Here is an 18,762-nt window from a genome sequence, read left to right as displayed (position 1 = left end):
CACATCACCCCTATCGTTTTTTAAGGTAGGGTAAGTTGGTCTTATTTTAAACTCTCCTTGGCTGTTTTTAAACTATTTTTAGTATCCATTTAAAACAATTGCCATATGACTCATTTTACCTAAAACACTGATAATTACACCAAGCTACTGGTCACATGATACCATACTTATTTTAAACTTAAAACAGTCCTGTTGTGACTGTGTTCTCCAGACATGGGATGTGTTAATAGGTGACTGTTCTAACAACTACTTGTTCTCTTCTCTCATACAGAAGAGAGAAGAGGACATGTTTTTCAGGTTGGTTAGGATTTTTCCTAAAATCTAGTCTAATCTTTCTATCCAGCCTGCTGTTTTTGGATAAGATTATACAGATTTAAATAAATGACGAATCTCACCAATCTGAAGGATCTGAGCACAGACAGGCCCTCTACATTAGCCAAGCCAAGCTCCATGAGACTGAGACTGACAATGATGCCATCAAAGATGTTCCAGCCCTCCTGAAAGTAATAGTAGGGATCCAGAGCGATGACCTTGAAGCACATTTCTGCCGTGAAGATCCCTGTGAACACCTGAAATGAACAAAAAGAGAAAAGCTGAACCCAAATCTGCATGAAGAAAGGAAGTCAAAAAGATTCATTAAATTCTTTACAACTTTAAGTGTAGCAAACTCTCACCAGGTTTCCGATTGAAAGGAGGTTAGCAAACTCAGGGGTCATGGGGTAATGCTCCATGGCCATAAAAAGAGTGTTGAGGACAATGCAAACGGTGATCGCTAGATCCACGAAGGGATCCATGACCACCATGCTGACAAACTCTTTGATTTTCAGCCATGCCGGGTTACAGTCCCAGATCAGGCAGGTGTTGGCGAATCTATACCAGCAGGGCGGGCACTTCTGTCTCGACTCCTCCAGCTCTGGAAAAGGAGGAGCATTCTTTGAAAAAATCAATCAACAAAAAGTGAAAAACGTAAACTTGAAACATGACGCGCAGAAGGACACTGACCTTCCATGGTGTTGGTGAGTATACTGGCCACGCTCATGGCTCTCTGGCGCCCTCCAGGTTCATCTAAATAGTCCATGGAAGGCTGAAGGAATCCTGATCGGCGCTTCTTTATCTCAGTATCTGTTGTTGTTCCCTAATAAATAAATAAGAAAATCTCACTCAGCCCAAAACTGGTTTAGCTGTTGGAAATTTGGTAGAAAAAAGTTGCAGTAAACCAACGCGAACAAACCAAATGCTAAGGAGGGAAATGTTCAAATAATAACCCATAAAACAATAAAGTCACCTCAGGCAGCAGGAGACCTACAGGGGAGGTTGTTACAGATGTCCCACCGACCAGCGACACCACGCCGTTGCAGTCTACGGAGCAGTGCATCTTTCCGTTGGCGGGCAGCACAATCCGTGGCGCCCCCAAGCTGGTCTGGCTGACGGCGCTGCATCGCCGCTCCAGGCGCCGTGGCAGGAACAAGGACCCTCGGCGACTGTCGTTCTCCTCGAAGGTGCTGTGCTCGTCATCGGCGAAGTCGTTCTCGGAGCCCATGTCTCGGGCTCGGCCGCGGAAGCTGAACAGGCTGGTGCGGCTGTTCCTCCGCGGCGAGAAGACGGAACCACGGACGCTGAGGAGAGACTAGAGAGACGTAGGAAGCGTGGAGTTACTGGGATTTGTTGTAAAAAATCTTTCACGTTGGAATACAATCATTAATATTTACATCCTTACCCCTCAGGTAGTATGTTTTTAATATTTCCTGTTAGCCACTTTAACTTCAGGATGACAGCCATTTTTCGAGCCTTTTAAACCAATTATTGTCGTAGAATTTTAGCCATTTTTTGACTTGAATGAGCATTTTGTCACGTCAAATTTTTTAACTTAACTCATCCTATTCATAAAACTTGAAAGTAATAATATGTGTCAAAATCAGAAACTGAGGACTTTGCTGTTTGCGAGTCTCAAACCAGCCGTCAACTGGAAGAAGATGAGGATGTGAGACAGACTGAGACTCATCTTAATGATTAGTAATGGCTTCCACAATTTTTTATGTGTTCAGCAGTTTAGCGTTAGCTTCTGCCCATTTTTATGTGTTTAGCATTAGCTTCTGCAATTTTTAATGTGCATGAAAGAGAGATTTTGCTGAAATATTCAGTGATCTCTTCCACTACATGTCAAAGGAGGTGAACCAGGTTATCTTTCAGGGAATCAGAGGAAGAGGTGGGTGAAAACAAAAGCATGCCACACTTTTCAGATTTGTTTTTGGAAATACTTGGAGAAACATGTACCACTGTCTCTTCACTTTACAATTCTATTGTTTACTGATCCATAGCACAAAATCCCCCAAAAATGAATTAAAGGTTTGTGGCTGTAATATGTTAATGTTCAAGGAGTGCGAATACTTTTGCTGGGTTTTGTCTTTTCACTTGTCAAGTTTCATTAAATTAGCTTTTAAATCCATGATCTGTATGAATCAGCCATGTAAAGTTGGAACCCACCTGGTTGGGTGAGGAGCATCTTTTCTCATAGGAGAGGCGGTTGGCATCGATGGAGAAGCGGAAGCTGGACCTCTTGATGCTGTCCTCGGACATGGACTTGTGGAACTTGTCGCACACGCCCCTCTCCTCCTCCTCCTCACGCTGCTTCCTCTTCTTCCGCCTGTTGCGTCGCTCCTTGGCGCTCTTCGAGCTCAGCTTGGACGTCCCCGAGGAGGACTCGGAGGTGGGGCCCCCTCTCCCGCTGTACTCGCCGCTCTCGGTGGCTGCTGCCGCGGCAACCTGCCAGCCAATCAGAGCACAGAGACAGTTGTCATGGAGACCCGGCGCCTGTCTCGGAGTGGAGGAGAGAGCCTGGCATGAAGAGCCGAATCAGCCTCAGACGCCTTTCTATAAATGGACGTCTGAATGTTTTCACCTGAACCAAAACATTCGGTGCAGATGGAGGGGTACGGCGGTTCCTCTTTGCTTCCGAAAAACAAGAGAGACAAAAACCTTAGGAAGTAGACAGCGTCGAACAAAACGCCACACATATTTTCCTTCTGATTACTACAACGTGGAAAGAGCCTCAACGAAATGCCAGAAACTGCTCCCACATAAAACTGAAGCTGGAACCTTTCAGCTGCTGTAAAAGTGAACGCACTGCCAAATATATCACACACTCCTTCAAGTATTTAAGCATTCGCTCCAAGAAATCTTCTTTTTTTTCTGTTGTTCAAACATAATGCAAACAAAATGAAGGAACGAGGATTTAAATGTCTGCCGCCAGTGTGTGTGTTACAGATAATAACACACACACAGATGACACACAGTAAAGAATGTGTGTCATCTGATGTTTTCAATACACGCTAAACTAGGAAGTCAAATAAGCAGAGACATGCTTAAAATTGATTTTCCCTGCAGTAGCTTTTCCATTTTGGCTCCATCTTTGTTTTATAAATAAAGACATTTTGGAGTATGTTGTGTGTTTTGTGCACTTGAGTTTAAATATTTTCACAATCTGTAAACATCAGACAATAAAACCCCGGGGTCTCCAAGGCAACTCTGCCTCACGGTGAAAGAATCAGTCAGAGCACTTTGCGTCTGCTGAATACTAAACAAACAAATCAGAGCACTCGATAGGTTCTGCATACGTTCCAGTTTTCAAACCAACAAAAACAAAATGTAGGAAGAAAAGAAAAAACAAAAGAAGAAGCTTCCTACCTGCGCCTCCTCCTGCTGCCTTTTCAGCTGCTCCAGCATGGCTTGGAACTCCTCCTCCTTTTGCTGAGCCTCCTCGATGGTGGCCTGGTTCTGTTCGTCGTAAGCCATGGCTACCACAGCCAGGATCAGGTTAATGAGGTAAAAGGAGCCCAGGAAGATCACCAGCACAAAGAAGATCATGTAGGGTTTCCCTGCAGCGCGCAAAGTCTGATTCCACCAAAGCAGAGCAGAAAAACTAAGTTGGCTTTTTTCTTCTTTTACGTTTCTCTACGTTATTTCAGTAGACGAGAATGTAAGTGTTGATAGTGAAATGTGCTTTCCGACAGACCTGCTGGTAGAGGTTTTCCCAGAAGTCCTGCGTCATGAGTCGGAAAAGGGAGAGGAAGGCCCAGCTGAAGGTGTCGAAGCTCGTGTAGCCGTAGTCTGGGTTACGGCCCGTTTTCAGACACATAAAGCCCTCTGGACAGAGTCTTCAAGACACAAAACGGAGATATAAGTGACTTAATTTGAAGCAAATGCCAACCAGATTTACAGGAAACCCAAGCAACTCCGACAAAATAAAAGTTTTGACACCCTTGGTTGCATTACAGCCAGTGGCAGTTTTTGATCTTGGCAGTTTCCCAGAGCGTCATTCGAAGAGGGGGCGGCTCAGACAAGCACCTAATGTTTAAACAGAGCCAGAGGGGCATAAGCAGGTAAGCAACTGCTTATGCCCCCCACACCACTAGGGGGCCCCCAAGAGCTAGCATGATCATTTTTTTATAACATTGAGCAATACAGCTGTAAATTGGGGAAATATGATATCAAACTTCTTACCTTGTTTAATGTAAAGTCAAGTTTTTTGTTTTAACTGATGTTACTTTCAAATAGTTAAAATAACATGGCACACTTTAAATTCCACTCTGCATTCCAAAATCTAAATTATTAATTTTTTGCTTGCTAAATCAATAGCCATGATGACATCAGTATGATGTACGCTAATTATAAATGGCGCTAAAGATAGATGGTATGTTACATACATGATAGAAGAGTAGCTTATGAACGATGAAGTATCTGGTGGAGACATGTTGGTATAGGGGGGTCCAAATAAAAATATGCTTAGGACTCTAAAAATGCTTAGGCCAGCCTTGTGTAAAAAAAAATATAACACCTGTGCCCTGAACAAGTTTTCTTTTTTTTGAATGACCAACTGTAACTCAGTACTTCTTTCTTCTCTGAAGCTAGCAGCAAAACCATGTTTTAATCTTGAAAACAAAATCTAGAGTCTTTCTACGTATGAACAAACAAACCCAGTACATCACAAGGAGTCAATATAAGCCAGTAGTTTGGAAGCTCGCTGCACTTTCTGGAATCGACTCTAACTGGGTCTGCTCCGTTTTGCTGTGCGTCTAATTGGCCACATAAATAAAGCATGTCAAGCCTTACCCGGCACCGCTGCCGTTTCCACAGAGCAGAGCATCCCTACGGCCAGGGAGGTGATAGTAATTACCTGCAGAGGAGGGCAGACAGAGGGACAACAGTCTGAGCCGCATCATACAGGATATTAAACAGACAGAGCAGAACGGGCATCCTGTGGCTTTTATGAGCGAGGATTAATACACAGCTATGCAGAAATATTATAACTACTTCAAGCGTGTTCACATGTGATGTTTTGAAGTATTTTATTGTATTTCAGTTGATAGATCAACACAAACAGCTGCATAAGGCTGAAGCAGAAGAAATTAGAAAGTAAAAATCTGAAATGTGCCTTTTTGTTCAGCTAATATCAGATCAATTACAGTTGCTTCTTTTGGGCTGTCTGCACCAATTTTTTGACATGTAGGAACATTTTTCATGTTCATATTGAAGAAAAGCATCCCCTCAGCATGATTCTGCCACCACTATCTTTCAGTATCTGGAGAATGAATTTCTTGGTCTTTCTGATTTAGTTTGTTCTCTAAAAAGCCTCTGAGGTGGATGTATACTGACAAACAGAAGTGGACTCTACTTATGAAATAATTGATTACTCAAGTCAATTTGGTTGCAGTGGGTTTAATTTAAAGTTTTCAGAATAAAGGGGGCTGAAAACAAATGAATACCACATTTTTTTTAAATCGTTCTTTGTGAAACAATTTGAAAATGATGTTGCATTTTCTCACCTTCCTAAGATAAATGGTTTAAGTCATCTTTTGCCACAAGTTTTTTTTAGTTTTTTTTTTTTTTCTTTCAAAAACATTTTGGCAAAAAATGACTTAGAACATTATTTTAGCAAGGTGATATTTCACTTCCACTTCACCATCACTGACTATTTTGCGTCAGTCTGCTACTTAAAATCATTAGATGAAATTTGTGGAAGTAATATCGAAAAAATGGGAATAAGCTCAACAGATGTAAATAATTTTATATACAAATTCACTTTTTTATATCCATCTAGATTGGATTTCTTTTTTAGGGTTTTCTTGTTTCTCGGACTGTAAATTAAAATCTCGCGCCTGTTCCAGTGGCTGAGCTACGCCTCTGTCGCCTTGTTAGTCTGCGACTCTGCCTCGGTTTGTCATGTACCCGGTGCGTGTCTCCTTGGTGTCCCGCTGGCGGTCAGTGACTCACTCTCCTGCAGCACTTTAGGCTGCTCATGCCACACAGATGGGCTACGGGAGAATGACGGTTGCTGGTGAGGGGGCAAAGAGCAGAGGGGAGCTGGGGGGGAGGGAGGCTCTCATTGTTGGGATGATTATCCGCCCTGCGACATGCAGATCGCTGCGGTCCAACCTAAGCTAACCCCGCTGCGTGTCGGCTTACTCTCATCACTGATGAACTCGGTCCAGTTCAGTGTGGTGTTGAACAGGCCCGTGTCGTTGCTGCTGTTGCTGCTGCTGGCGTTGCTGAAGTTTGGCACGCGCACACACTTCTGCCTCAGGTTGCCCATGAAGAGCTGTAGGCCGATCAGAGCAAAGACGCTGAGGCAGAACACGGTGAGGATCATCACGTCCGACAGCTTCTTCACCGACTGGATCAGAGCGCCAACGATGGTCTTCAGGCCTAAACCGGGAGGTGGGGCAAAGTTAATGAATCGCAGTTTGACCAGAGAAGACACAGTTATTAAGAAATTACAGTAACAGGCAGTGAAAGTTCCTGTATGAATTATTTGCTGTCATCCAGGAATCAGGGTGACAAAGGTTTTTTTTTGTTTTTTTTTTGTTTGTTTTTTTGCTCAGTTTTGTTTCTTAAAACATATAAAAGATTCCAATAAAATCCACTGATGAATATAAAAAAATAAGGTGAGGTGTGAATACTTTTGCACTCCAGCATTGATTCATTATCCTTCTGATAACTTCCTGTTGCCACGGCTACTATTGTTGCAAATCTTTTCTATGGGTTTCTTCATTTGTAGAAAAATGTGCAGGTTCTGGTTCTGTGTGCTTTGTAGTGCGGCAAAACCAAAACCAAGAGAATTTAAAGTCGGACTAAAGCAAATGTATATGTTCGTGTGATTAAATGTCCAACTACCTTCCTAAAAAGGCTGGCAATCGCACTGCAATTGATTTTACATGGTTTTTAAAGGGTGGAGAAAGAGTTCAAGTTAAAGTCCTAAATAGGCCCAACAACATGCAACCCATGAGCTAGTGGGCTAACTTCTCTGGCTTCAGGTCACGTGTGTAGCAGAATTTAAAGAATGTATTTGCAACGTTAAATGTGATATGTGCCAGATTTTTGTTTTTGAGTTTTGTGGATGTTCACAGGTATCGACTGTCACAGAAATTCAGCTCTGTATACAACGTCCTTTTGTCCAGAACACACACCATCCCTCCTGTTTATGTATCCAAACCATCTGGATGCATGTTCCTCTGCTTTACTCAAACTCCAAATGTTTGTTTTAACAGCTATTTAGTAGATATTTGGTGACAATCATCTTTAAGTAAAGAGCTAATAGTGTGTTACAGTGCCATTCATGAAGTTATACACACTCATCAAACATGCGTGTCATTGATTTGGAGTCGTACATGATGCACTTGAGTTGCCTTTTTTTCCCCACACAATTCAATGATGATGAATTTTCAAATCTGAAGTTAGGTGTACGACTTCTTAAACCAGTAATGAAGGTGTCTGTATCTATGTACTTGTTCATGTGTATTTCTAACCATTTAGATCAGAGATCATTTGTATTGAATTTAAAATTATTTCATTTATCTCAAAGAGAAAAAAAGGCTGAAATGCATCATAAGACAAAACCTATCATGACACCCAATTAATGTATGAGTATGTAAACTTCTGAACCTAGCTATGTGTGTTATCAAGTACCATTTCGTACCACTCACTGTGCACTTTTACCATAAAAACACACAACATTGAACAAGACATGCACAGGAAAACAAGGTAAGGGAGGAACCCTGCACACACACACACACAAAAGAGCTTGCCACAAGAAAATCGGCTTTTGCAATGTCTCATGCAAAAAAGGAAAGAAAGAAATAGTGCACAAACTCTACTTGGAAGGCTCCCAAGGCAAGAATAGATTTCAACCAAAAAGAATTCTGCCTTAAAGGATGTGTCTTAAAAGCAGAGAATCATGTCAATCTGTGCAGATTGGAGCCAGATTCCAGCTTTTACTGGCCTTGGGACGAAGGCAGCATGAGGGACGGCGACAAGCGTCGTCAGGCTTAGCTACAGTGAGATGAGCTGAGAGGAGGGGGCAGGGGGGTTGGCGCATGGGTTTGAATGTTAGCGAAATGTCAGTTAGCCGTTAGCGTTGTATGTTAACCTCATTGGGCCTTGATGGCTCTCTCACCTGGGATGACTGAAATTGTTTTCAGGGCTCGCAGAACCCTGAAGGTTCGCAGTGCTGAGACATTGCCCAGGTCCACAAACTCTGTGACATATCTGTAAGGGAATGCAGTGGAGGGGAAGGAGGGGAGGTAGTAGGAGGGGGGAGGAGGGGTTTTGGAAGGGAGGGGGAAGGTGTGGGACACACACCCCACATACGTACACGCATACACAAATCAGACATCCACACACGAGGCGTTACGAGACAACAAGGAGGGCCACGGGGAGAGGAGGGGGTGGGTTGGGGGAGGAGGAGGGGGACGGCAAACGGTCACACACAGAGGACAAATGGCAGGAGTTGCTGGCAGCAGGCGCTGGCGCCCTTACCTGGGATTACTGAGATAGTTTTCAAAGCTCGCAAAACTCTGAATGTGCGCAGAGCTGAAACATTGCCTAGGTTTACAAACTCTGTTATATACCTGCAGGATCAAATGCACAGTTACTGCAAAGCAATGCACAGGCAAACCTACTGCTCAAGTCATAACACATGGGAGAAATAGTCCGGCTTCGGAAAATGTGGGATAATAAATGGGAGTCTGGAGCACGACGCTAGAGATGCACCGAGGAAACAAGCTGACGAAACTCAAAAGTCACAACACTACCAGGTCAAAGTAACGATATCCTTCAGAGTTCTTCTTAATGAGGGAAGAAGACTGCTCCTCTTCCTCATATCAGTCATTAAATGTCTTAAAAAGTTCTCAAAGGAATAAGCACAAGCTGCATTTCCATTACAAACATGCACAAAATGTGTTGAAAAAATACAATCTTGCAATTGTGGCGTTTCCATTAAATAAGAAACGCAATTAAAATCACGTGAATAAGTTTGTTCACATGATAAGTCACTGAAAAACATCGTCGCCCAACTGCTTCCTGTCAACTTCTTCTTTGTGGTTCCCTCCAATAGCAACATCCGGTTGTCAATCACATGTCACATGTGATGTGAAAAAAGTGTTTTCATTGCAGTTTTGCAAAATAAACCATTTTCAGTACAGCCAAAAAAAACACACCTCATCCTAGAGCCAAAACATTTCAAAATTTGCAAGTTCCTATTAAGCAAATTTGTCAGATTGTGATGCTATAAAGGTCAATTCCAGACAGAATTAGCATTAGCATGTTAACTCCTGAAAACAAACTCTCAAAAGATTTGAAATGAGCCATAAAACTCTGATCGGTGCATCTCCACATGATACAATATATAAGATACAAAATCTTTACCAACAAAGAGGCATGCACTGTAACACTCAAGTCTTTGTCTTGCACTTTAAAGACAAATAGCTGGAATCGCTGAGGCGCGATTCAAATATGGGCCAATGTGCGTGCTTTAGGGGCTCACATCCATTATGACAGAGTACATTTATGATTCCCTTAGCCATGCTTTCTAAAGGTACACTACCAAGCTTCAGATTACATTCTGTTCATCTTCTCACATTCAGGATGTATTAATCTTCTGGGCAGATTAACATTAAAAACCTTTGGCTGCTTAATCTGTGGCAGATCATTTCAAGACGATCCTAACAAGACTTTGTGGTCATACTTACGCCATGAGGATGACGCTGAAGTCCAGCCAGTTCCATGGATCCCGCAGGAAGGTGAACTTCCCCACACAAAAGCCCCTGGCCAGGATCTTTATTAGGGACTCGAAGGTGTAAATCCCTGTGAATGTGTACCTGGGCAGCAAGGTGAGGAGGAGAGGAAATGAAAACGCACGCAGAGAGAAAAATTGGATCTGGCTGCAACCGGCAACAAGACAGAGAGAAGCTAAGACAAACAGAGCAGAACTCAAACCTTCGTGTTACACAAAAAGAATGAATTCCCCTTGTGACAATCACAAATTTCAATGCCAAGTTCGGGGAGTTCGTCACAGACCAACACAAAGTGGTGAATAAATGTGACGTGAAAGGAAACTCATACAAGTTGTCCTAATAAAAATCTAAAAAGTGCAGTATGGATTAGAATCCATACTGAACACATTCAATCAGCACCACATATACCTGGCAAACTATGAAGTACCATGTGTAGTTGGTCAAAAATTAATCATTTGGGTTCTTCAGCCTGACACAGGGGGGAGATATTTCAAAGTTGTATTTTCACCATGTAATTCATTCATTCATTCTTTGAGTTTCAAACTAAACATTTAATTACCATGATAAATAATTTACAATTAGCTCCAATTTAAAAATTTAATTACAGCTAAATATTTAGCCAATGCTAAATACAACTGAAACAAAATTTTTAGTTACTTAGTGAGATATTTTTTTTGATTATAATTAATAGTTTGTTAGTTAATTTTTTAGCTTCAAAATTAATATTTTGGCAAGTTGGTTATTTTGTTAGTCTCAGTAGCTCAGTAGTTTACAAATGAAATACTTAGCTTGGTGGTGAAAGCTAATAACTTACCTACACAATTTCATTAGCAAACTCAGTATTTAGTTTACAAACTAAACATTTAGCTCGATGTGACATTTATAAATGAATGAATAACATGTTGAAAAATGGAACCCCATTTAAACTCCCAAATTAATGCTGATCATTTTTCACTACTTACAAATTAAACCCCGTATAGGACAGGTCAGCTGGTGCTTAGTTTTGTGTTTGCATTGTAACAAACTGTGGGAAAGCTGAAGGAGAATGAATACTTGTCACATTATTATAAATCTTAGTGGACGTCTGTATACTTACTCTACATTCTTTGCCCACTCTGGGGGGTTACTCAGGGTCATGAAAGCACAGTTGGTCAGAATGGTGAACATGATCAACATGCTGAACATCGTGGGAGCAAAGTTAAGGTGCACAAGGAAATCGGCTGATTGAAAGAACAATAAAACCAGTCAAACTACGTCTAGCCAGACAGCATTTAAACCAACACCGGCTGCCCTCTGGTTGTATTGTAGTGATGAGTAGATCAACAAAGCATTCAGAGCCACACAGTCTTTACCGGCAGCTCCTTTAACTCCCTCTATTGTCTGATAAATCCCTTTAATCCAAATCGAGCTGCGTCCACCAGAAACTCTGAAAGGATATGAGTGCACTAAAACTTTAATAGCTATCCTCCTCAGAGGGTTGAAGGGGTTTAGGATGTACAAGGCAGAAGTGGCATTGAAACGGAAGATTGCCTTCCCACGATTCAATACTATGAAGGTCTGAAAGACAAAAAAAAGACCCAAAAGGGTTAAGATTGCCATAGAAAACATTGTATAGAATGTGATGCACAATGACCATAAATACAGAAACCGAACATGGCTGCTGCTGAAAACTTATCCATGAATCAAATCGCTACACTAATCGTATACTGACTTCAAGAACATCGTGTTCATGTTCACGTGTGATAAATATTTTAACTCAACAAGACGTTCATTACTTTATATGTTCTGATATGGGATATTAACTTAAACAATCTGAGAAGGTCATTTATTTCTGCTAATCAACTCAAGTCAAACTCCTGTTTTATTACACAGTAATGGCTTTGTATTTAGTACTTTTGATGATTTTGATGGTTGCACAAAATCCAGTTTCTCTGGCAAATAAATACTAGAACTAAAATGTATAATTATGTTTCAATATTTCCAAGTTTCACTTTCTAAATGGAATTACTGAAATACATGAACTTTTAATAATGGTCCACTGAAATGATATGCATATGCATGTTAAGTTGGGTTATTTTAATTTTTATTTACCCTATGACTAACTGGAGGTTTAGCTTGAAGCAGATATCATGTAAATATTTTTTGAAAGGATATGGATGAAACATGAAACAACTCCTGGAAATACAGCCGTTGATTTTAATGAAGCATAAGATTATTACTTTTTAGATAAGACACCATCTTTGAGTTACAGATGAATTATTCTGGCTTTATTTTTAATAGTAACCAAAATGCTGAAAATGATCTGTACAGAGTTCATGAAACTTTCTATGCAATTAAAAGTTTAATCACCAGAGAACAAACTTCAACCTTTCATGAAAAGCCAGAGTCTGCAGAGCTGCAATCATTCAAACTAGACTGCATGAGTCATACCTTAATCTGAAGGACAAATGAATGTTATTATGGAAATCTGTTTATGCTCCTTTGTTCCTCTCGCAGAGGTCGAGTGAAACCGACCTTCTGGTTGCTGTAGAAGGGGTCCAGGTCCTCCAGAGGGGTTGACACCAGGCCTGGAGGGATGTCCCCGTAGATGAAGGGCAGGGACTTCCCCGCCTCCAGGTCGCTGTTGGGCTTGGGCCCGTTTTCATCGTCATCGTCGCTGCGGCGCTCCGCCCGGGGTCGCCGGGCCTCCTCCTCGGCGATGCGCCTCTCGATGGCGGCCAGCGACTCGGGGACGAAGGGGCGGAAGCTGTCTGGTCCGGGCGGTACAAGCAGCTGCGCCATCTTGTCATCCTGCTCCTTCAGAGGGCAGCGAGGAGCTCAGCTATGGAAGAGAGCTGCGGAGAAATAAGTGGGGGAAGGGGGTCCAAAACACCGGGTGTTGTCATCACTTCTCTATTAAAGGCTCTTATTTTGACATGAGAACCTGCCATCACATTTGGGTAGACATTAGGAGTGGGAAACAAGGACGCAGTGAGTCTGTTTCACTGCTTCAGAGTGACTAACGCTCTGGATTGCCTTTCTGTTGAACACAATAGTCTGAACATGTTGGGTTTTATAACTGATGACTGATGATGTGAGAACATGAACAGCTTCACATTTATTCAGCATCTTTTTCCAGACAGAGCTCTGAGGAGAAATAAACCAATACAGCCCCGAGGAAAAATATTCGTACCCCCCGATTGTTTCCAGTCCACTTTAAACAATGAATGTTTTCCCTCCTTCATACATTTAAGTGCAACTTTATTGAAGATTCTTTAGGACGTCCAGAAAATAACAGACAACCCGAACCCTGAGTATTCTCTTCATGACAGGGTCTTCAGTCAGAAGCTTCAACAGACTTGCTGTATTACAGACTGCTACAGGAAATCGCAGCCATCAGTATCTAGAAGAACTCTAAAGAAAATGCATGAATTCATGTTAATGTTATGTTATACATTAAGTTCAAGCTTATTTGTATATTACATGTCAGCGACCAGGCAGCTCAAGACAGTCATTAAACAGGCAATAAACATTACATTTTGTCAAATGCCATCAGATAAATCATCAATACACATCAAATATTTTAATCAGTGTTTCAACGTTACATGTCGTTATCTTCCTAAAATAATCAGTCTTTTTTTTTTCTTTTGCTAAAAGTGATTTTGTCAAAAACTAAAATCACTTTGGCAAAATTTTACTTCAGCCTTCATTTTAGTAAGAGAGAATAGAGGTATAAATGTATTGTGAGGCAGCATTGATCTAACTAGTCTTCCCTATGTAACTCTCTTTGTCTTTTTATCACTGTGTTCTGCCTCTTGCTACCAGAGCTCTCTGTAGACTCAAAGGACATTTTGTCCTGCAATAATTAACTACTAGATGGTTTCAGATTAGAACAGGAATAAACTAAAATCTTATCAAAAACATTTAGAATAAACCAACGCGATGAGCTGCTGCCATTTTCTTAATCGTTAGCAGCACCAGTTCCTCCCCACTGTCAACACCCAGGCCCGGTTTGCTCCCACAGGACAAGTGGTGAGAAGACACACAAACAAGTTCCTCAACAAAAGAGAGAAAAAAAACCCTAGTGAGCCATTATCAGAGGCTGCTTGGTGCTTCCCCTTGTGTGCGAGCAGTATTATTTCTAGAAATCTTCCCATTGGCTGGGATTCAAAAGAAGTGATCCCTGCTTGGTTCGTCACACATTGTCAGTCGACGGGTGTTTCTGTTTCAAAGAGAGACAGTCGACACAAACAACCAGGTGTCGTCAGTAACCCTGTCACGATCAGCAATAGATCGATTAATCGCATCATAAATGAAAATGGGCACAACAATTCCCAACAATCGTGAGAGATTATCCCCTTTAATATTGTTGAAAATATATGTGATTATAATAACACTCTTCTGTGTGGAAGTGTTTACTGAAGGAAAACAAATCACATTTAGCCATTTTGTACATGAGTCAGGTGTTTTAAATGAAGTCATAATTGTAATAGTGATTATCTTGGTAAATATTGTGATTAACAGTTCCAATATGTGCCTGTTTTCTTCTTTCTTTCTCATTGGAGCTTCATGGTTGGGACAGCATGAAGCAACTTTTTCACACTTAAATCTGCTGCAGGTTTCAAACTGCGGTCAATAAGGATCTTTGCGACAGAAGATCCATTAAACACATCCTTGTGTGTTCTAAAATCTCCCAAAGGATCTTGTGTTGTAATGTGTGGCTTGACGGCTTGTCCAGCTGTTTGTAAATGCATTAGTCCTCATCTTCACCTCCGACCCTACACCTCTAAGCTCAACTGTCATGGTGGCCGTCTGTACAGCCAAATTTAACATGACAGACTGACAACATGGACGGCCAGAAGATATTTCTGCTTATGGAAGGATTACATATCTATAAACGTAAGATATGGTCTGACTCATACATACAAATACTAACTAGAGATGTGGACAATGAGCAACATACAGTCATCCATTAATTGTTATTCTTTATAGAATTAAATAATTACAACAAAAAACTTTAATGCTAATTTCAGGATAATATGTTCAAACTACTGTAAATAGAAGAAACTGTTGCTGGTATTTCTGGTGCTTTATATTGACCTAATAAGAAAATAAGAAAAATGTAAAACATGTTAAGTTTAACTGCTGGATGTTTGTGGTTTTGTTTACTGTGATTTTAAGAGAAATACAGAAACATGCTTAATAAGAATGTGACATCTTTTGTGAAAGTAATGATAGTTTAAGACTACCTCAAATTTAAGAAAAGGTGACCAGAGTCCTGCTGGATCCTCTTGAAAATAATCTATTACTGTTATAAAGGTAAAGCTACCTGAAAGAATGGTTGGCATGCTAAAAGGCTAGAGCATCATGTCAGCAGAGGACTGCTTCCTTTAGACAAGTTTTACTCAATAACAAGCAGAATACATGTTTAAAGTTAACTAAGAAATAATGCTAGCAAAACATCCTGTTAATATCAAGCCAGACTGGGATTTAAAGAGTTAAAATTTCAGCACATTACTGATCATTTATTATGTATGGAGAGAACGATGTATCTGATTATATATATATATATATATATATATGTATACATACATACATAATACTTGTGTGAATATTTTTCAAAAGCAACAACTTTTGAAGACAGATGGAAACAGTCAAAAATGGTAACTACATACAGAGTCTCAGGGTAGTCTTCCTCTCTTTAATATTACGCCTCCATTATCAGTCTTCATGCTCAGGCGTTCGCTATGATTTTCCATGGACAGATGGTTCGCTGTCCATGGTGCTGAAGAAGAGGAAGGCAGCTGTCTCCAAAACAAACAAATGGACACCTCGATTAAAGTCGCTTATTTTTCTGCTGAGGGTTGTCTAAAGCCTGCCATAGAAACCCAGCATAGATGGGCCGACATGGAGTTCTGTACGAGAAGCTGCTGCTGGCGGAAGAAAACCTGTTAGGTACGTTTAATTGGCCGAATTTCAGAGAAAGTGACCTTAGAGCAACTCTAACAACGTTTCCACGCGCTAGAAGCTGATACACAGGCTGGCAATCAGGCAGAAACTCCGCGCTCTGATTTCTACCAGCGTACATGTGAAGGCTGACGAGAAAGAAGGAAGTCGGACGGTACCTGAGTTGTCGCGACTTCACAATGAGCCACAGCAGCAGCAGCAGCTGTCGCCATGTTGACGAAGTCTCCGTATTCACCTCAAAAGCGTCACATTCGCCACTAACGAGAAGCACCCTCTGGATACTTCCCCAGCAACAACAAGATAAAACCTCCCCAGGAGTAAACACTCATGACAATATAAAAAAAAAGCCCCGTAAGCGTGGGCATTTGCACGCGCACACAGGTGGGAGACTAACCGAGGTTGAGTGTTTCATTGGCTTTAGAGACGGCAGCAGCAGACACCCTCCACCGCCACCTCCTGCTGGAAACCGGCTGAAGTTGGCTTCTGATTCATCCCACTGACTAAAGACCTGTTCCGCATATTTTACTGACTTCTAGCTTCCTTATTTCAGAACATAAAATGCCTGAAAAATGGCTAAGTTGTTCTATGCCAGAATGTTTTATATTTGCCAATGTAAACAGTGTTGTTGAAAAGGTATTTCCACCTGTTCAGAGTTTTTCCTATTTCCTCTTTTGTCACTTAAAAATGACAGATGTTAATATCAGAAATAGATAACGGCCAACCTTTATTTACCATAGGACAAATAATGATATTTACACGATAATTTAAAGCAAACCAGTATGACATGATTTAACTGGTTATTTTCACATTGATCATGTCAAAAGTATAAATAAACAACATAAATGCTACCTTTAGCTAGCTAAAGGTAAAACCAATTGGAGGGATTTTGTTTTTTATTCCCTAAAGTATGTCAATATTTGTTTTAGAAAAACATTAAGTCTTACCTGGTGGAAGTCATTCACGATATTATTTTTAATGCAAAGGATTTCTTAAGAGGCATAACTAAGATTGCTTAAATTATTGCGCAATGTTAGCTTCTCTTCAGCGGAGCATGTTTTCAGTTAGTAGTATCAGTTACAAAATAAAAATATTATTTCTGTTTTTGCTAAAACCTAGCCTGAGAAAATAAAATAAACGACTTCTAGCAGTAATATTATAGCTTTTTTGTTTGTTTGTTTCTTGTCAAGCTGTTAAGCATGGTAGTGGTAGCATTTGTGCCAGGAAACCAATCAATATTAATAAGCTCTAGCAATATTGCCAAAAAGAGAGGTTGTTATCCAGCCAGAATCATGTCTATTTGCATTCAGTGTTATGAAAGTGAGTGAAATAACCCTTTAAAGAAGTATTGAATCGCAAGCCAACTTCACCGTCCTCTAATGAACCGATCTGTAAAGTGCAAAAGGACATCATTACCAAGCAGACAGAGGACGACCTTATTTTTGGTAGTCTTAACCTATTGACACCTTATGTGTTATTGACGAGTTTAAAGATGGCTGCTCTCAAGAATGACGGACAACGGAAAAACGACTGGTTTATAAATGAGCAAACTGTATGTTAAAGGTGATGTAAAAGTGACAGTTGAACAAATGGTTCTGAATGAGTCTGGGCGTGTCCTTCCCAGATGTGTGTGCACTGTTGTCATTTCCTTACATACACACATGCACACTGATTTTCCAAAAATAGATGGAGGAGCTTTTTTTCTCCCCGTCACCTCAGTCACACGTAGGTCTTGCCTACCTGGTCGAAACCTGGATGAATGTTGTCCGTTTTTGCGTCACGTACCCTCGGGAATAATTTCGACAACATCAACAAAAAAAAAAGAGATCTCGAAAAATTTTTTACCAGCACGCGCACGTCGTGAAAGATTCTAGTATTTTTTTCTCTCACACAGGTTTGTTTGTCACGACTAGAAAATAATTTGATTCGTAATAGGGGTAGATTTAATCTTTAATAACTGGCTGGGTTTAAATAAAGGAAAAATATACATTAACCTTTGCTTTACATTTTAAACCTCATCACTGAAGGAGAAAAAAATAATTATGCATAGGAACAATGCTGAATATGCCTGGCACGCGCGCAATTAGCGGAGGGATATCATAGAAAAAGATAAAAACACCACGCCGAAGCATAGACCATTGATGTTACATGGATCAATTTATCAGAGAAAACGCTTAAAATGACGTCACACAAAATTGGCAATTAAAATGGGAGAGAAACCATATATTACAGAGTCCCAATAAACTGTCAGGCTACATATTTTTTATGTTCAGTAAAATATATGTGAATACTTACCACCATTACGGTGCCCAGCAGGTGGGGACCCTGAAGGTAGATCCCATATCCAAAAGAATAATCCTACAGTGATTAAATGGATGGTCAGTCAATGCGAGATTTAAAGGCTTTCCCCCTTCTTTTGTGAAATCCCGTTAGACGAACGGTTAATCATCTAATAAGCGACTCTTTGATGCTTTTTTCTCCCCTCCTTTTTTTATCCGCCCTTGCTTGCCGTGGAGAAATCATTCCGCGCTTCCGGTTGGTTAGGCACGGCTCAGCGGTCTGGGAGTGAGTGTCGTTAACACGGGGACCGTCACAAGATGGCCCGTACGTGCAGCACTTCTAGAACATTTCCAAACCACGGTTCGAGATGCGAGCAACCTGTTGTTCATCACCAAAAGCACCAAAAAAAAAGAAGAAAAAAAAGAATTTTTCAACATTTTAGTTAAAGTTCAGGTGATATATTTTATAGGTC

General features: G+C 40.8%; 1 protein-coding gene across 11 annotated transcripts in view; it reads right to left on the bottom strand.

Annotated features, from left to right (window-relative positions):
• The window catches only part of LOC103147182 (sodium channel protein type 2 subunit alpha-like), a 36,186-nt gene extending 17,577 nt beyond the window's left edge, over positions 1-18,609 (bottom strand). For 2 of the 11 annotated variants that reach the window (XM_016678165.1, XM_016678169.1), the window contains exons 1-15: positions 18,306-18,601; positions 12,582-12,901; positions 11,506-11,624; positions 11,164-11,253; positions 10,023-10,151; positions 8,812-8,903; positions 6,463-6,702; positions 5,110-5,173; positions 4,013-4,154; positions 3,685-3,891; positions 2,485-2,763; positions 1,307-1,627; positions 1,003-1,135; positions 675-913; positions 396-569 (exon numbers count right to left, since the gene is read on the bottom strand). In XM_016678165.1, coding sequence (XP_016533651.1) covers positions 396-569; positions 675-913; positions 1,003-1,135; positions 1,307-1,627; positions 2,485-2,763; positions 3,685-3,891; positions 4,013-4,154; positions 5,110-5,173; positions 6,463-6,702; positions 8,812-8,903; positions 10,023-10,151; positions 11,164-11,253; positions 11,506-11,624; positions 12,582-12,848 — 2,496 coding nt within the window. In that variant the 5' untranslated portion in view covers positions 12,849-12,901; positions 18,306-18,601. Of the gene's footprint in view, positions 1-395; positions 570-674; positions 914-1,002; positions 1,136-1,285; positions 1,628-2,484; positions 2,764-3,684; positions 3,892-4,012; positions 4,155-5,109; positions 5,174-6,462; positions 6,703-8,449; positions 8,542-8,811; positions 8,904-10,022; positions 10,152-11,163; positions 11,254-11,505; positions 11,625-12,581; positions 12,902-16,171; positions 16,415-17,750; positions 17,851-18,305 lie in introns of those variants that run through there. The other 9 variants (XM_016678160.1, XM_016678167.1, XM_016678170.1 and 6 more) reach the window with 8 other exon arrangements.
• Between the last annotated feature and the right edge of the window lie 153 nt (positions 18,610-18,762).

Source organism: Poecilia formosa, unplaced genomic scaffold, assembly GCF_000485575.1.
Source record: "Poecilia formosa unplaced genomic scaffold, Poecilia_formosa-5.1.2 Scaffold175, whole genome shotgun sequence".
Taxonomy (NCBI): Eukaryota; Metazoa; Chordata; class Actinopteri; order Cyprinodontiformes; family Poeciliidae; genus Poecilia; species Poecilia formosa.
The sequence above is the reverse complement of the archived record's forward strand: the minus strand, read 5'-3'. Positions and strand labels throughout refer to the sequence as shown.